The sequence below is a fragment of the Somniosus microcephalus genome, chromosome 21, assembly GCF_052327205.1.
Source record: "Somniosus microcephalus isolate GS21.2 chromosome 21, FLI_Smic_1.0, whole genome shotgun sequence".
NCBI classification, from domain to species: Eukaryota; Metazoa; Chordata; class Chondrichthyes; order Squaliformes; family Somniosidae; genus Somniosus; species Somniosus microcephalus.
Window position 1 is genome coordinate 36,286,781 of NC_141007.1, and position 14,069 is coordinate 36,300,849.

The following is a 14,069-nucleotide window of genomic DNA, read 5'->3' on the forward strand; positions in this document are numbered from 1 at the left end:
ATGTCCTAGAAATCCACAGTACAGCCTACACTCTTCCACAGCCAGTACCATCTAGATTTGGAGAGACAATTATTATAACTTAAATATGAACAAATATTGCTGCCTCATACACCTACTGATTTCAATTTTCGATCAAGATCAAAGTGAATAGGTAGAAAATGCCAAATGAGATTTAAATTTAAATTGGCTGCACCCTGTGTAGTTTTAACACGAGACTGCCAATATTTTCTGTTGTTTAACTACTAACAGTTACCATGGCCCCAATAAAAAAATGCACTCTTTATGGCTCTCCGTGTGACAAAGAATCCATAGAAAACACTCCCTTCATAACTTGACCCTTTACTACAACATGTTTTTTTTTTTTTTTTATAAAAGAGTTCCAAAATGAGATCATTTTGGAGAGGGGTCTTAATGTGAAATCTGGCATAAGCGGCTGTGCAGATGTACGTACTTTCTTAAAGGATTCTGTTGCAGTCTTCAGCCGAGGCCTGCAAGGAAGGGATTAACCCTAGTATCAGTCCATACCAAACCCACCTCAACTTGGGCTGTTCATCGGGCTAGACATGATCCAAATATAATTGTCCTTCGTTCAGGTTCACTTCAATTGATATATCTATAATGGGCGGCTGATCCGATATCGCCCGTTTTACACTATCGGCCAAAAACAAGATTACATCCCATTGACTTCCTCGTGCTGCAGCAAGTTTGGATTTAGAGCGGAGTTGGTATTTTCTACCTGTTCCTTTTGATCTTTTCACAAAATCTTGGAGTTGAATCAAGTTCCTTTCTGCGTTATTGACTCTGCAATGTCAGTGGTTTGGATCTGGTCTGACTGCAAATATTAACTACCTCACCAATCTGAAAGGGGAGTGTTGGAGATTTCCTGTCCCCAATCTTCTTGCCTTTAAGAGCACCAGCAGCTCTCGGATACCTCACCCAACTGACCACATGTGCAAATTTAGATAGCGAGGCCTCGATTGTAACCTAACCTGCCCGGTAGGGTTTGGGTCACCGGCCCATTTTACACCCTGCCCGATTTTACTTTTCGTTGCGGGGTGGGTTACATTCAAATTGGGGCTTGAGTGTCAGCAGGCTATTTGGCCATGAGTATCACAACGGAGATTGACCTGGCCTTGCCCAACATCTACAAATGCACACTTCCCAGAGTCAATGGATCGCAGTCAGGAATGAGAACTCTGGGTGACTTTTGCCTTCACTAGCCCGGGGATACCAATGCCAAGGCTGGTTGTCCCAAAGCTGAAACCCAACTAATTCAACACAATTCCGGGATTACCCTGGTCTGTAAAAACACCAGGTGACTCATGCATTCATTGAGTCACCAGGGGAGCTTCAAGTGGGAGAGATTGTGATTTTCCAACATGTTTCACATGACTAGATTGTAATAGAAACACACATGTTCCTTAGTAAACACAGTCTAGTTAAGAGTCTTTTTATCTGCAAATATTGCCATGACATATTAATCTTTGTACGCACTTTCCTTCATGGAAAGCGCTCACATATAACAATATTTCTGTTATAGTTACAGGCCATGGTGCACAACATTTTGAAGTTACAATAATTTGCTATCTTATTGGACAGGCACTACAGCACAAATCTCAGTTAAGATATACTGGGGTGGACTTTAGTCTTCACCGCCTGGGTGGTAATCTGGCGGGTTCTATAACGGGCGTGCGATCCACCCTGTCAGATTAATGCCCGAGGAGGGGGGGGAGACAAAAATCTAGCCCATAATGATTGCACGCCAAGTTGCAATGAGACTGAAGATAGACTTATACAAAATAACAGTGGGTCATCAGAACACACTGAGGAGAAATATTGTAAAAGCGAGCTCACCGAGGTGCTCTCCTGCATTTATTTGGTAATGTGGAGTAGGTCTTCTTATTAACTGCCTGCACTGTGGTGCCCAACATTCCCCACATATGTGGGGCTGGTGGTGTTAAAGACATCGCCTCACGGCTGGAGAAGAACTTGGAGTGGGAGGGGGAGGATCCAGTTGTCGTGGTCCATGTAGGAACCAACGACATAGGTAGAACTAGGAATGAGGTTCTGCTGAGGGAGTTTGAGGAGCTAGGATCCAAATTAAAAAAGCAGAACCTCAAAGGTAATAATCTGAGGAGAGATTGAGTAGACTAGGCCTATATTCTCTAGAGTTTAGAAGAATGAGAGGTGATCGCATTGAAACATACAAAATTCTTTCAGGGCTTGACAGGGTAGATGCAGGGAGGATGTTTCCCCTGGCTGGGGAGTCTAGAACCAGGGGTCACAGTCTCAGAATAAGGGGTCGGCCATTTACGACTGAGATGAGGAGAAATTTCTTCACTCGGAGGGTGGCAAATCTTTGGAATTCTCTACCCCAGAGGGCTGTGGAGGCTCAGTTGTTGAGTATATTCAAGACAGAGATCGATAGATTTTTGAATATTAAGGGAATCAAGGGATATGGGGATAGTGCAGGAAAGTAGAGATGAGATAGAAGATCAGCCATGATCTTATTGAATGGTGGAGCAAGCTCAAAGGGCCAAATGGCCTACTCCTGCTCCTATTTCTTATGTTCTTATACTTTGGCTGGTGCACATGCTCAAGAGTAGTGATGTAATGAAATTCGATCATGACGTTATTGTGATGTTAATGGGAAAACTTTTGAGCGTGGCGATGCCACCACAGCAACACATTTACTGATCTTAATCAAGACAGGCAGTAGCCAGGAAAATCCAGTGAAAAATATGTCTTCCTCACTGCCATCAGGTTTCCAGTGCTCTGCCAGCCAAAGAGAATTATGAAAGTGACTAATTAAAGGTCCCACTTTTAGTCACAACAGTGCAGAACCTTGTGCTGCTGATTGTGTGCTGTGTCTATAAAATGACAGGGCACAGAATCTAACCTAATACATAAAAGGGATTTTTACATTAGTAGAGTGCCATCGTCAGGCATCAGTGTCTCTGGGTTGGGGGACGGGTGAATTGGGTCAGCCTCCCGCTTCTGATCACTATCCAGCAACCTCCGCTGGAAATGTACATTTATCAACATTGAGACAGGATCAGGCCCTGTTCTAATTCCTCAAGGTCAATAGCCTTCTGATACTCACCACCTAAGTCTTACGCATGAATAATGACCACCTGCACAAGCTATCAGAGGACAATTGGCACCAGTGAACCATACCCCAGCAAGGACCCAAAACCTTGAGGACAGAAGGGAGGAAGACAGAGAAAAAAACTGGGAAAGAGAAAAATAATGGGCCATAAGTTGTGGCCCCTACGGGTGCGTACGCGCCCGTAAGGGCCTCGCAAGTTCCAGGTTTAGGCATGCACTGCGCATGTGCTAAAACCCGGAACTTGCGATCTGTCAATCCACATCCCTGGGAAAAGGGCGTCCGCGGGCAGAGAGTGTTCTGCCCAGCGAATGCCTGTGAAATTTTTACGCCTGGTAAAAGGAGGCATAAGGCCTGCTTTTACCAGTGTAAGAGTTTTACAAAACAGTAAAATAAAATCAATAATTTATACATTCAAAAACCTGTGAAATAAGTTTATTTTTAGCCCCTTTAAAACATGTAAATTTATTTTTCAAAAAATTTAATTTTTGTTTTAAACATTAAATGCCATTTCAATTAATTTAAAATGTGATTTTAAAAAAATTATTTAAAGTGTAGAGGTATTTTTTGGGGTATTCCCATTCATAATTATGGGGTTTCCGTACATACGGAATCTCAATAAGCATGAATGGGGATCCCCCTTCTGTCATTCATTGGGCCAGCCCACGTAATCCCAGGGGCGCTTGCGAACCACCTGCGTCCCTGAGATACGTGGGCCTTTACGCATGTCTATACATAGAGGCCCAGGAGCACGAGTCTCTGTGAATCTCAAGGTAGAAGGTAGGTTCGTAGATTATTTGCCAGTCGGAGGCATCCGCCTGTGGGAAGCCTCCGACCGCAAATTCTTGCCTATTGAGCCAGATTTTGCTCCATTTAACGGCGTCTGCTGGTAGCTACACTTGCCCCTGCACCCTTCAGCTCAAAATGTTTTTGCCCACTAAGTTGCTGAAAGTACGATCTGATAACGTTGCAGCGAGGGAAACAGGGTATCTGGGACCCAAGTGAACAGGGCAACAAACTGGGTATCTCCTTAACCAATCAGATTGAAGGATTGAGAAATAAACAGCAGAAGAACTGAGAAGGAGGTGTAAATTAGAGTGAGTGAATTCAATGTCAAATCAGGTACAGAAAGAGAAATAAGAGAGAAAGAGAGATTGTATTAAGAGAGAGAGAAAAAAAAGAGACAGAAAGGAAAAATAAATGTTTTAAACATTTTTAAAAATTTGCCATTTTTCAAATCTCCAACAACAATTCAAACATGAAGCAATGAGACTCCACACTTGTAAAAGTTAATTTTCAGTGCCAGAGAGGTTGTTTGACAGTAATTAACACTTATCACATTGTTAGCGGGGTACTTAGACTGAAATGGACAAGACTTAAACTTTCTGTGGCGAGTTTAATCCGTATCTACTGTGCAAATACAGCAACTTCACACCATTCGATGCATTTCAATGGTGAGGCAGACAGCAAGATGCCGTTTTTACATAGCTAACAGTGGAATGGCGCAACTTGGACAGCAACCTTTGGATATTTGAGTTTAGCCGCACATCTGCCCCTCGCCTGAAGTTGCTGTACTATTTGCACATAAATAACGGCGAGCGCCATTAGTCTCACCGTTATTTTGACAGCAAAATCTGGCCCAATAATTTACAAAGAGATATTTAAAGTGTTGCTTCGAATTAAGCCAATTTATTCCTTTGTGATGAATTCTGTATTTCATAATGTAATTTGCAAACACAAGGAAAGTATTTATATATATATATATATATATCTATGTATATAATTTAAAAATTATGACATTTGAGACATTCTTAGCACAGAATACAGGTCTCCAGTAGTTACTTATGAAAACCTCAAATCAGCAGCAATATTGCCAAATCAAATTGGGGAGACCAAACGCAGATTGGGTGACCGCTTTGCAGAACACTTCTGTTCAGTCCGTAAGGATGACCCTGAGCTTCCGGTCGCCTGTCATTTTAATTCACCGCCCCATTCCCACTCAGACCTCACCCTACTCAGGCTCTTGCATTGTTCCACGGAAGCTCAGTGTAAGCTCGAGGAACAGCACCTCATCTTCCGATTAGGCACTTTACAGCCTTCCGGACTCAATATCGAGTTCAACAATTTCAGATCATAACCTCGGCCCCTATTACATTTTTACTTATATTTTTTAATCCACACCTTTGTTTTGGCCCCCCCTTTTTTTTCTCTCCCACATGGCAGCTGTCTCCCATTCTGCCAGCGCATTTCACACCTAATCTAGAGCCGTCTTTTGTCTCCACTAGTCCTATCACCATCTCCTCTCGTTTTGAATACCTCTTAATGTCTCTGCACTTCTCTTTTGTTCTCTCCCAGCCTCCAAACTGGCCTTTTAATTTGTTTCATTTCCTGTGCTTTTTCAGTCTTGACAAAGGGTTTTGACCTGAAACGTTGACTCTATTTCTCTCTCCACGGATGTTGCCTGGCCTGCTGAGTTTTTGCAGCATTTTCTGTTGTTATTGCCAAATCAATCCTGTATTAAACATTACATTACAGGTGCAAAACTTGTTGCCGTGCGCCAACTCTGACATTGGATTGGGAGTGACTTTGACCTTTAACCCTCCATTGAGAAATAATGCAATGTTTGTAGTTTATTTGTTTGGAGGAAAAAAAACAGCCATTTTCTTTTCAATATCCATGGAGCACAGGGTATTCTTTATGTCTGTCTGAAACATTTCACCTTAATTAGGATTTTGTGGCAAGTCTGTGACTGTGCTGCTGACAGGTCCTAGCTTTTAAACCTCGATGCGGGTCTATAATGCCGGAGACCATCAAGATTTAAAACCGGAGAGAAAACAAGATAAACAGCGGAGTAGTAGTTGGGGGATGCCGAGCTTGGTAGCAGGTACACAGGGGCAAATGTTATGATTTAGTGCCTCCAGCAGAGAGCTTCATGTAACAGGAGCACATCTGGATAATTTGGGTGCAAAGGTCAGTGCTCCCAGATTCCGATTATGTATTCCCGTCATGCGCAACTCTGTGCTGGGTGCACAAAATCGTAAGATTTTCTCTATCTAATAGTCAGGAAGCTCATTTCAAGGGACAGAAAATAAGAAGTAAAATCTGCCAGCAGACTTTCCAAGTTAGACGCAATTTGTTCTTTTTCTAGATTGTGTGTCGGAGGCTGCTTGTAACAAGCCTGTGTAACTTCCTGTGTGCATAAGTTCAGTGCAGCGAATAAACACCATGGGGGCAAAATTCAGTTATGCCCCGTTTGGGGGCAGTAACCGAATTAGCGCCAGACATGTAGTGCCCGGTGCAGGAGTACCGCCCCGGCCGCTAAATTGGGGTTACCGCCCTGAAGAGGAAGCAGAGCGCTATCTCGGGCACTCCACTTCCTCTCGGGGCGGTGTCTGGGGCACAATGCGCGGTAGCGCCAAAGCGCTACGTGGCTGCTCCGCGTAGCGTTGACGCGTTTCAGCGCCCCTCCCCTTCCGTTAAAGGGGAGGGCCACTGTGCACTCTGCAGGCCATTTGATGGCCTCCACTAGCCCACCAGGGTGGCCACGGACCATGCCAAGGGCCGCCAAGAGGGGCCAACCTGGAGGTCGGCCAAAATAATAAAATGGCAGCACGGGGCAAAGCCGGACCGCCCCTTTAATTACCGCCCCGCCAGCGATGCGCGGCCTGGTTCGCGACCCGCGAGGCTGTCGATGACATCACTCGTGAGAGCCTCGCGGGACACAGCCAAATTTCTGCCGCGGGGCGCTAAGGGGTGCAAAGGGGTCGCGTCGCTCGGCGATGATGTCATCGCCGGCAGCTTGGGGCGCTACCAGCTAGCGCCTCAGTAGCATCCCGCCGAATTCCTCGGCAGATGCTATTAGCGCCCCCGCCTGGGCGATAAGCCCTTAGCGCCCCGTTAGCGCCCTCCCGGAGGCACTAAGGGGGCACAAAGGGGGCGAATCGCCCCCTATTGCTGGAATGCATTCACTGAGTCCTCTCAGATGACTCCAACTCCCTCTTTTACTGAGAGTCCAACTGGCCTCCCAGGTACATTCACTGGCCATGGTCCAACAGGCCAGTGTTACATTTGAGCCCTCAAACTCTATTGCTTGACAATTCTTTCAAGCTGGTCTACACTGTGCCAAACGTTCAGATTATCTATGGAAACGCAGTCCACTGTGCTGAAAGGATGATGGGCTCCTCGCTCAGAAGCTGAACTGCAGCCAAGTGTTTGCCAAGAGTTCTCCTGCAGCAACCAACCTGAAGAAGAGAAAATGCTTTCCCTTCCAAAAGCACTTGTGAAAACGAGCTGGTTTGGCTATGCATTGTCAACCATTCCCTTCTGCCGGGGAAACACACAATACTGAACCAGACGGTTTTTTGCTTCCAAACTCTATCCCGAGATGCAATTGCCTCCACGCTGAGAACAAGTTCAGTCTTGCCAAGTGACCTGGTCAACAATAACTGAAGCGGACTCTCTCCCTGCTGTGAACAACGTGTCTGCTTGCACAACAGCTAACTATGACTGGCTCCCTTGCTTCACACAACCTTTTTGTTTTCGTGGCAGAAGGTGGGCTGCTTCAGGCATATATTAGACCGTCACCCCTCATGAGAACACGCTTCACTTACTAATGATGTACTCGCAAGGGCACTGCTTCTCTGCCAGATAACTTCTTCACCAGACACGTCTGCTTGTACGTCGAGCGACTCAGCGAAAGACTTAAGAAAGGTTACATCCTCCAACATCAACTTAGGCCATGTTTATTTTTGTTTTCCTCTCGAAGTAACACTTCGAAGTAACATTTCAATATAATTTTTGAAACCCACTACATTTTTTGTAACAAGTGCTGTACTTAATGTTCATACAAATAAAAAGATCACATTGGCACAAAATATCAGTCCTCGACTCAACCTAACTTAGCACCACCAAATGAATGCAACATTTTACTGTAAAACATAGAAATAGGTCGTTTGGACCATAACCATTCTGTTCCTCACCCTTTAAGAGACATTTAGATTGTAAACGCTCGCAAGTAAACTGTCAGTTAATTTACAATACTCGGTGAGTGGAAACTGGGCTGAATTCTCTGCATTGCTTATGGGTCTTTGGGAACAGAATGATGCAAGCTTCACACCTGCAGGATGGAAGACATCTGACTGCGCAGAAAGTCAGTCCTTTTATGAGCAAGCTCCTGACATGAGTAACACCTATTATTGGGAGGTCACTGTTCGGGGTGTGGGGGGCATATTTGGCACTGTTTCAGGGATTCAGAGGCCTGTAGCAGCAGTTTACAGAAAAGGGCAGTTTTGGAGCCACACTGGAGCAGGTACTAGTCCAGTACCAGTTTACTGCTCCCTCTATAGAGATGCTGCTGGAGGAACTGTGGCAGAAGAGGATGGCCTTGTTTGACATCCAGGGGCACCATTCACAGAGGCAAGCTGCACAGAGTGCATGGGAGAGTTAGGTCTGCTGCAAGTCAGTGCTATCTCAACCATCCAGTGGATGTAGATGCAATTTAAGAAAAATTTAAAGGATCTCACCAAATCATCTAAGTTAAGAATACCTTATGCCAAGTAACTGGAGTAACTAAGCTGTTGAATTCTGATCTCACAGGTCCTGAATTTAAAGATAAGTGCTCCTGAAAACCTACAGTTTTCTGCAGTCATTAGAAGGTGTGCCAAGCACCCAACACAGTCTGAGGGCAAGTGTGGACATTGCAGTGGAGCCTCCAGTTATAGTATCTCTCATGAACGCTCAGAATGCTGCTAAAGAGGTCCTGATCGCCAATCTGATATGCTTGTGGTGGGGGTGGGGGGTGTTTGTTAGAGAGAGCCATTAAAGACCATCATTGCTCATAGCAGCCCAAAGGTCTGCCTTTATGCAAATCAGTGGACAAGCTGATGGGCATGGGTGGTATGAATAAGGCTGCTAACTCTTGGGGCGATGACACATGTGGCCATTTTAGAACCCTCCCCAATGAGAGAAGATGTGGCAGAAAGTGGGCAGGCTTAAGAAGCAACCACAGTAGTAGAAGTGGTGAAGCCAGTGGCAGGGACATCTCATACCCCAGCACACAAAGGCAATGGGTCACCTGAATCCCAAGAGGCTCCCAGTCAGACACAACAGCTAGCCACCTTGCTTTCCAACTGCTGGGAGAGCAGCTAAAAGGATTGAGAACTGGAACATGCAAAACATACACCATCGCCAAGGGGAAGCATCAGGATGAAACACACTGCACACACATGCACTGAGTACTTGAAGGGGAATACATTTGGATGCAATGGAGTTTTATTGGGATGGTGTTGTATTGAAAGGATCATTACTAGTCCTAGCCCCTTTAGGGCTACCCCAGATCAGGCGTATTCCTCAGACATTCACTTTCAACTAAAGTTTCAGGTAGCCGAATCCTAAAGACACTTAATCGGGTCTAAAGGTCTGGACTATCTCTCCCTAAAGGAAAGGAACAACCTGAAAATGTTACCGTCCTCCAGATAGCATTTTTAATAAGTTTAGCTACACTGTAACATTCCGGATATTATGAGGGTCTGGAAAACTCCCCCAGAATTCTGCAACTCCTCACCAAAAAGTGTAGAGAGATTGAGTTCGCGAGTTTAATACAGAAGTCTTATGTGAGACAATTCTAAAAATATATAGATTTATTAAAGAACCGACATGTAATTTACAGTTGGTGAGTCAATCGCAACATTAACAGTTCCAAAAAGAGAAAACTTACAATCCTATTATCAGAGAACCTTACTCTCAAATCTTAACTTCGCTACAGTTTTACAGTTCTTAGTTTTCGACAGGATATCCACCAAAATCAAATACCTTTGAACCACGAGGTACAAAGAGTTGGAGACTTACAGAGCCACCTCTGAAGCCGAGAATCGCTTTGCCCCTTTAAAGCGAGTCTGTTATCCCATTTGAGAGTTCAATATTTATACCCTTTTCTAGTGGTATTTCCTTTAAGTTTTTCTGCTGATGTAAGCTAATTATCTCTAGTCATTTTTCTGCTGACCCCTGCAATTCTTACAGTCACCTCAGCTGGTAGCATTCCAGAATTATGGCCTAGCAATTCAGTTAAGGCCCGCCAGCAGGCTAACGCCCAAAAGTTAGCGCTGCGCGCGGAGCCAGGTGCGCCCGTCAGATATTCGGCTTTTGCGCCCCAAGTCGGAACCGGGCGCTATTCCAGGGTGTGCCCGCCCCCGCTTGGGGCGCTGAAACTGAATTTCTGCGCTGAAGGTCCCGCTGCGCCACCCGCTGCGGAGCGGCAGGCTGCGGTACTGCAGGCCTCCTCCTTCTCTTAAGGGGGAGGTGCCTGCAACAGCGAGATCGCCGCTGGATTGTGCCGGCAAATGAGCCCGGCACCACGGAGAAGTGCCGGGCTCGCGGAAAGCAGCCGGCAATGCCGCGGGGGGGGGGGGGTGTGGAGGAGACCGGGGAAGGAGGTGCGGGCAGGCGGCCGCCGAAAAAGCGGCCGGCCGCACCTCCACCTTAAAGCGCCCCAGTAGCGCAGCAGTACAGCCCAGTTTTTCAATCGCTGTTTGCGGCCGCTGCAGAAGAGGCGGCCGCAACTAAATATGGGGTTTTGGGCCGGAAGCGGGGCGGAACCGGGGCACTGCGCACACCGATGACGTCATCGGTGTCGGCGCAGCGCTACCGGCTACCGCCGCCATTACCGCAGCACTGAATATCAGCGCACCCTCTTACACTGGCGCAGAAACCCTATTTGGGCGGTAACTGGGCGCAAAGCCCACTGAATTTCTAGCCCTATGTCTCTTCTCTAGGTGTTCTAAGTTTACTATAAAAAACAGTGTAACGGCAGGTGTGTTTTACTTGATGTCATTTTTACGAAGGCAGATGTTTCTTACTTTTATGTGCTTCTTTACGAAGTGTAAATTAGAACACCTTGTCCAGGGTGAATCATTGTTTCATTCCGAAAGGTTCAGCCTGTCAGGAGCCTTTAACCTTCTGTTTCAGTAAGGTTATCTTATCTCAATAGCCAGAATGCTTTCTCAGCTTTTTCATAGTTAGGTTTCTAGATTTCCAAACCCAGTTTGTCATGTTTTAATAAGGCCGGAATTCTTTCAAAAGACAGTGTATTTTTCTGAATAGGTTATATGGCTCATTCCTTCACAGTATAGGTTTTAGTAGATGAAAAAAATAGGATCTATAGTAGTTCCATAGGTGCAGATGATACATTTAAACAGTTACGTTTCTTTAAGGTGTTCCTTTATAGTGCTTAACATCTCAGAGCCTGGGACTGATTTTTGGTGGGGAAGGGGGACCAATCATAATAGGGGACAGATCTACAACTATGTGGGGCAGCTGGCTCTCGTGGTCCCAGTCTGACATATATCTATATATACTGGTGGAGTTATAAAGGTTGAATTGGGTGAGAGAACACAACTTGCACAGTGGGATCCCAGTACCTGACCCAGTGAGAACCAAAAGCTGCTTTGGTAATAAATCCACAATGGCAGCACACCAGTGCTGCACCATTGCTGATAACTTGCCCAATATCCGATTCAGATTAATCTTAGCAGTCAAGTAAATTAATTCATAGAATCATGCACTGAACAGAAAAACCTTCTATCTCTTCATTAAAAGATTGTGAGCTTTACACATCATTACTGGCCTGTGTTTGACTGTATTTCAGCTCTATTATAATCATATTGCCAAACTTCTGGAGCAAATCAAATCACTTCTCTGATCACCAAATCACATCTCTGATCACCAAATCACATCTCTGATCAGCAAATCACATCTCTGATCACCAAATGCTGTATCAAGTCTACTTCTGTCCTCAATTTGATAGTTTAACATATGGAATTAGACAGTTTGTGTGAGGATTAAACATCTATAAAGTTTTGAACAATATTGATACTTACTAAAGCTTCTTGATAACCAGAAGCTGGTACCATGTCTGGAAGAAGGATGACAGTGCTCGCACAAACCAGAATTCAGTACGCATTACTTTCACAAGAGTGGGGATGGTGAGATGGTTTAGACAAGTTGCTAGGGCTAAGTCTCAAAGTGGGGAGCCAGCTCTAGGAAACCAACATACTGAGGAAGACGACTTTAGCCACATCTTGGCTCCCATAAGTGTATCAAGCTGGTTGTAGTTGACACAATCTTGTACCAATCACTTACAGACCTCCTGCATATTGACAGGGAGGGTAACATACTTTATCAATGTAAGAAAATGGAAGTCTTTCCCACCTGTGTAAGCAGTTGCTCCTGTGTCATGCTGTTAATCCAACGTGTGTAACGCTCAGTAGAGCCCTCTGGTTCTCTCTTAACTTGGCAACCAATTATCTAGGGTTATAAAAATACAAAGACATATTCACTCAAAGTGATCTTAAGGAAAAATGAGATAAAATAAAGAAAATATATTCGACAAAGCCTGGTTTTGTTCTCTAATTCAACTGCCATTGAAGAGAGTTCCAATGGGAACAAACCAGTTTCTTCACACTGCTTGTCCGACATCCAGTACTGGAGCAGAAAGAGAGAAGAAAGTTCCTCTAAACAAATTTTGGGAAGTCCAAAGCCATTGCCTTCGGTCCTCGCCACAAACGATGTTTCCTAGCTACCAGCTCCATCACTCTCACTGGTCACTGTCTGAGGTTGAGCCAGACAGTTCGCAACCTTGGCATCCTATTTGACCTTGAGATGAGCTTCCGAACACATATCCGCTCCACCAACAAGACCGCTTACTCCCGTCTCCACTCCTGCCTCAGCTCATCTGCTGCTGAAACCCTCATCCATGTCTTTGTTACCTCTAGACTCGACTATTCCAATGCGCTGCTGGCCAGCCTCCCATCTTCCACCCTCCATCAATTTAAACTCATCCAAAACTCTGCTGCCCATATCCGAACTCGCACCACGTCCCGTTCACCCATCACCCCAGTGCTCGCTAACCTACACTGGCTCCCAGTCAGACAATGCCTCAATTTTAAAATTCTCAACCTTCTTTTCAAATCCCTCCATGGCCTCGCCCCTCCCTATCTCTGTAACCTCCTTCAGCCCTATAACCATCCAAGATCTCTGCACTCCTCCAATTCTGGCCTCTTGCACATCCCCGATTTTAATCGTTCTGCCATTGGCGGCCATGCTTCCAGCTGTCTAGGCCCTATGCTCTGGAATTCCCTCCCTAAGCCTCTCCACCTCTCTCTCCTCCTTTAAGGCACTCCTTAAAACCTTCCTCTTTGACCAAGCCTTTGGTCATCTGTCCTAATATCTAATTTTCCAGTTGACAATCAGTAACTGGTGGGGTGCCACAGGGATCAGTGCTGGTGGCTCAATTATTTACAATCTATATTAATGACTTAGATGAAGGGACCGAGCGTACTTTAGCCAAATTTGCTGATGATACAAAGATAGGTAGGTTAGCAAGTTGTGAGGAGGACACAAAGGGGTCGATTTTCATTAAGCTGTTGGGAAGGAGGCGGGACTACAACTTTCGGGTTTTAGTCCCACCTACATCGACATCCGGCCAATCCACGCGATTTTCCCTTGATTGACCTTGTTGAGCCCGCCCAGCGGGCTCAGCAGACCAATTAAGGGCCACCCGGCAACAGGTGATGTCACAGACTGAAATTTTATCTGTCAAGAGTTTTTGACAGATGAAATATCAGCGTTTCACAGCTGTTTGAAGCTGTCAAACACTGACAGTCTGACTTCTAACCTGAGTCCTTCTACACAGACTCAGTTAGAAGTCTCACTGGCAATGAAAGCTGAAGGCTGTCACTTTTGACAGCTCGCAGCCATTTTGCTTTCAGTGCCGGCTGAGTGATGGACTCCCGAAACCTAGAGGAAGAAAGGCTGTTAAGGTAAGTACAGGTAATTTAAACTTCTTTACACACTTTAGACACACCAAACACACTTACCTTTGCACTCATGCACCCATCACTCACCTGAACACCGACATCGCGACCCCTCCAAGTCCTTCAACCCAACGGCCCGCCTGTTCTAACCTGGC

At 45.4% G+C, this 14,069-nt stretch overlaps 1 protein-coding gene across 2 annotated transcripts in view; it reads right to left on the reverse strand.

Moving 5' to 3' along the window:
* Positions 1 to 14,069, reverse strand: part of qtgal (queuosine-tRNA galactosyltransferase) — a 449,903-nt gene that overhangs the window by 354,068 nt on the left and 81,766 nt on the right. For both annotated transcript variants that reach the window (XR_015073069.1, XM_085963430.1), the window contains exon 6: positions 12,311 to 12,406. Coding sequence is in view for 1 of the 2 variants with exons in the window: in XM_085963430.1 (XP_085819556.1) it covers positions 12,311 to 12,406 (96 nt within the window). In the remaining variant the exon portion in view is untranslated. The remainder of the gene's footprint in view (positions 1 to 12,310; positions 12,407 to 14,069) is intronic.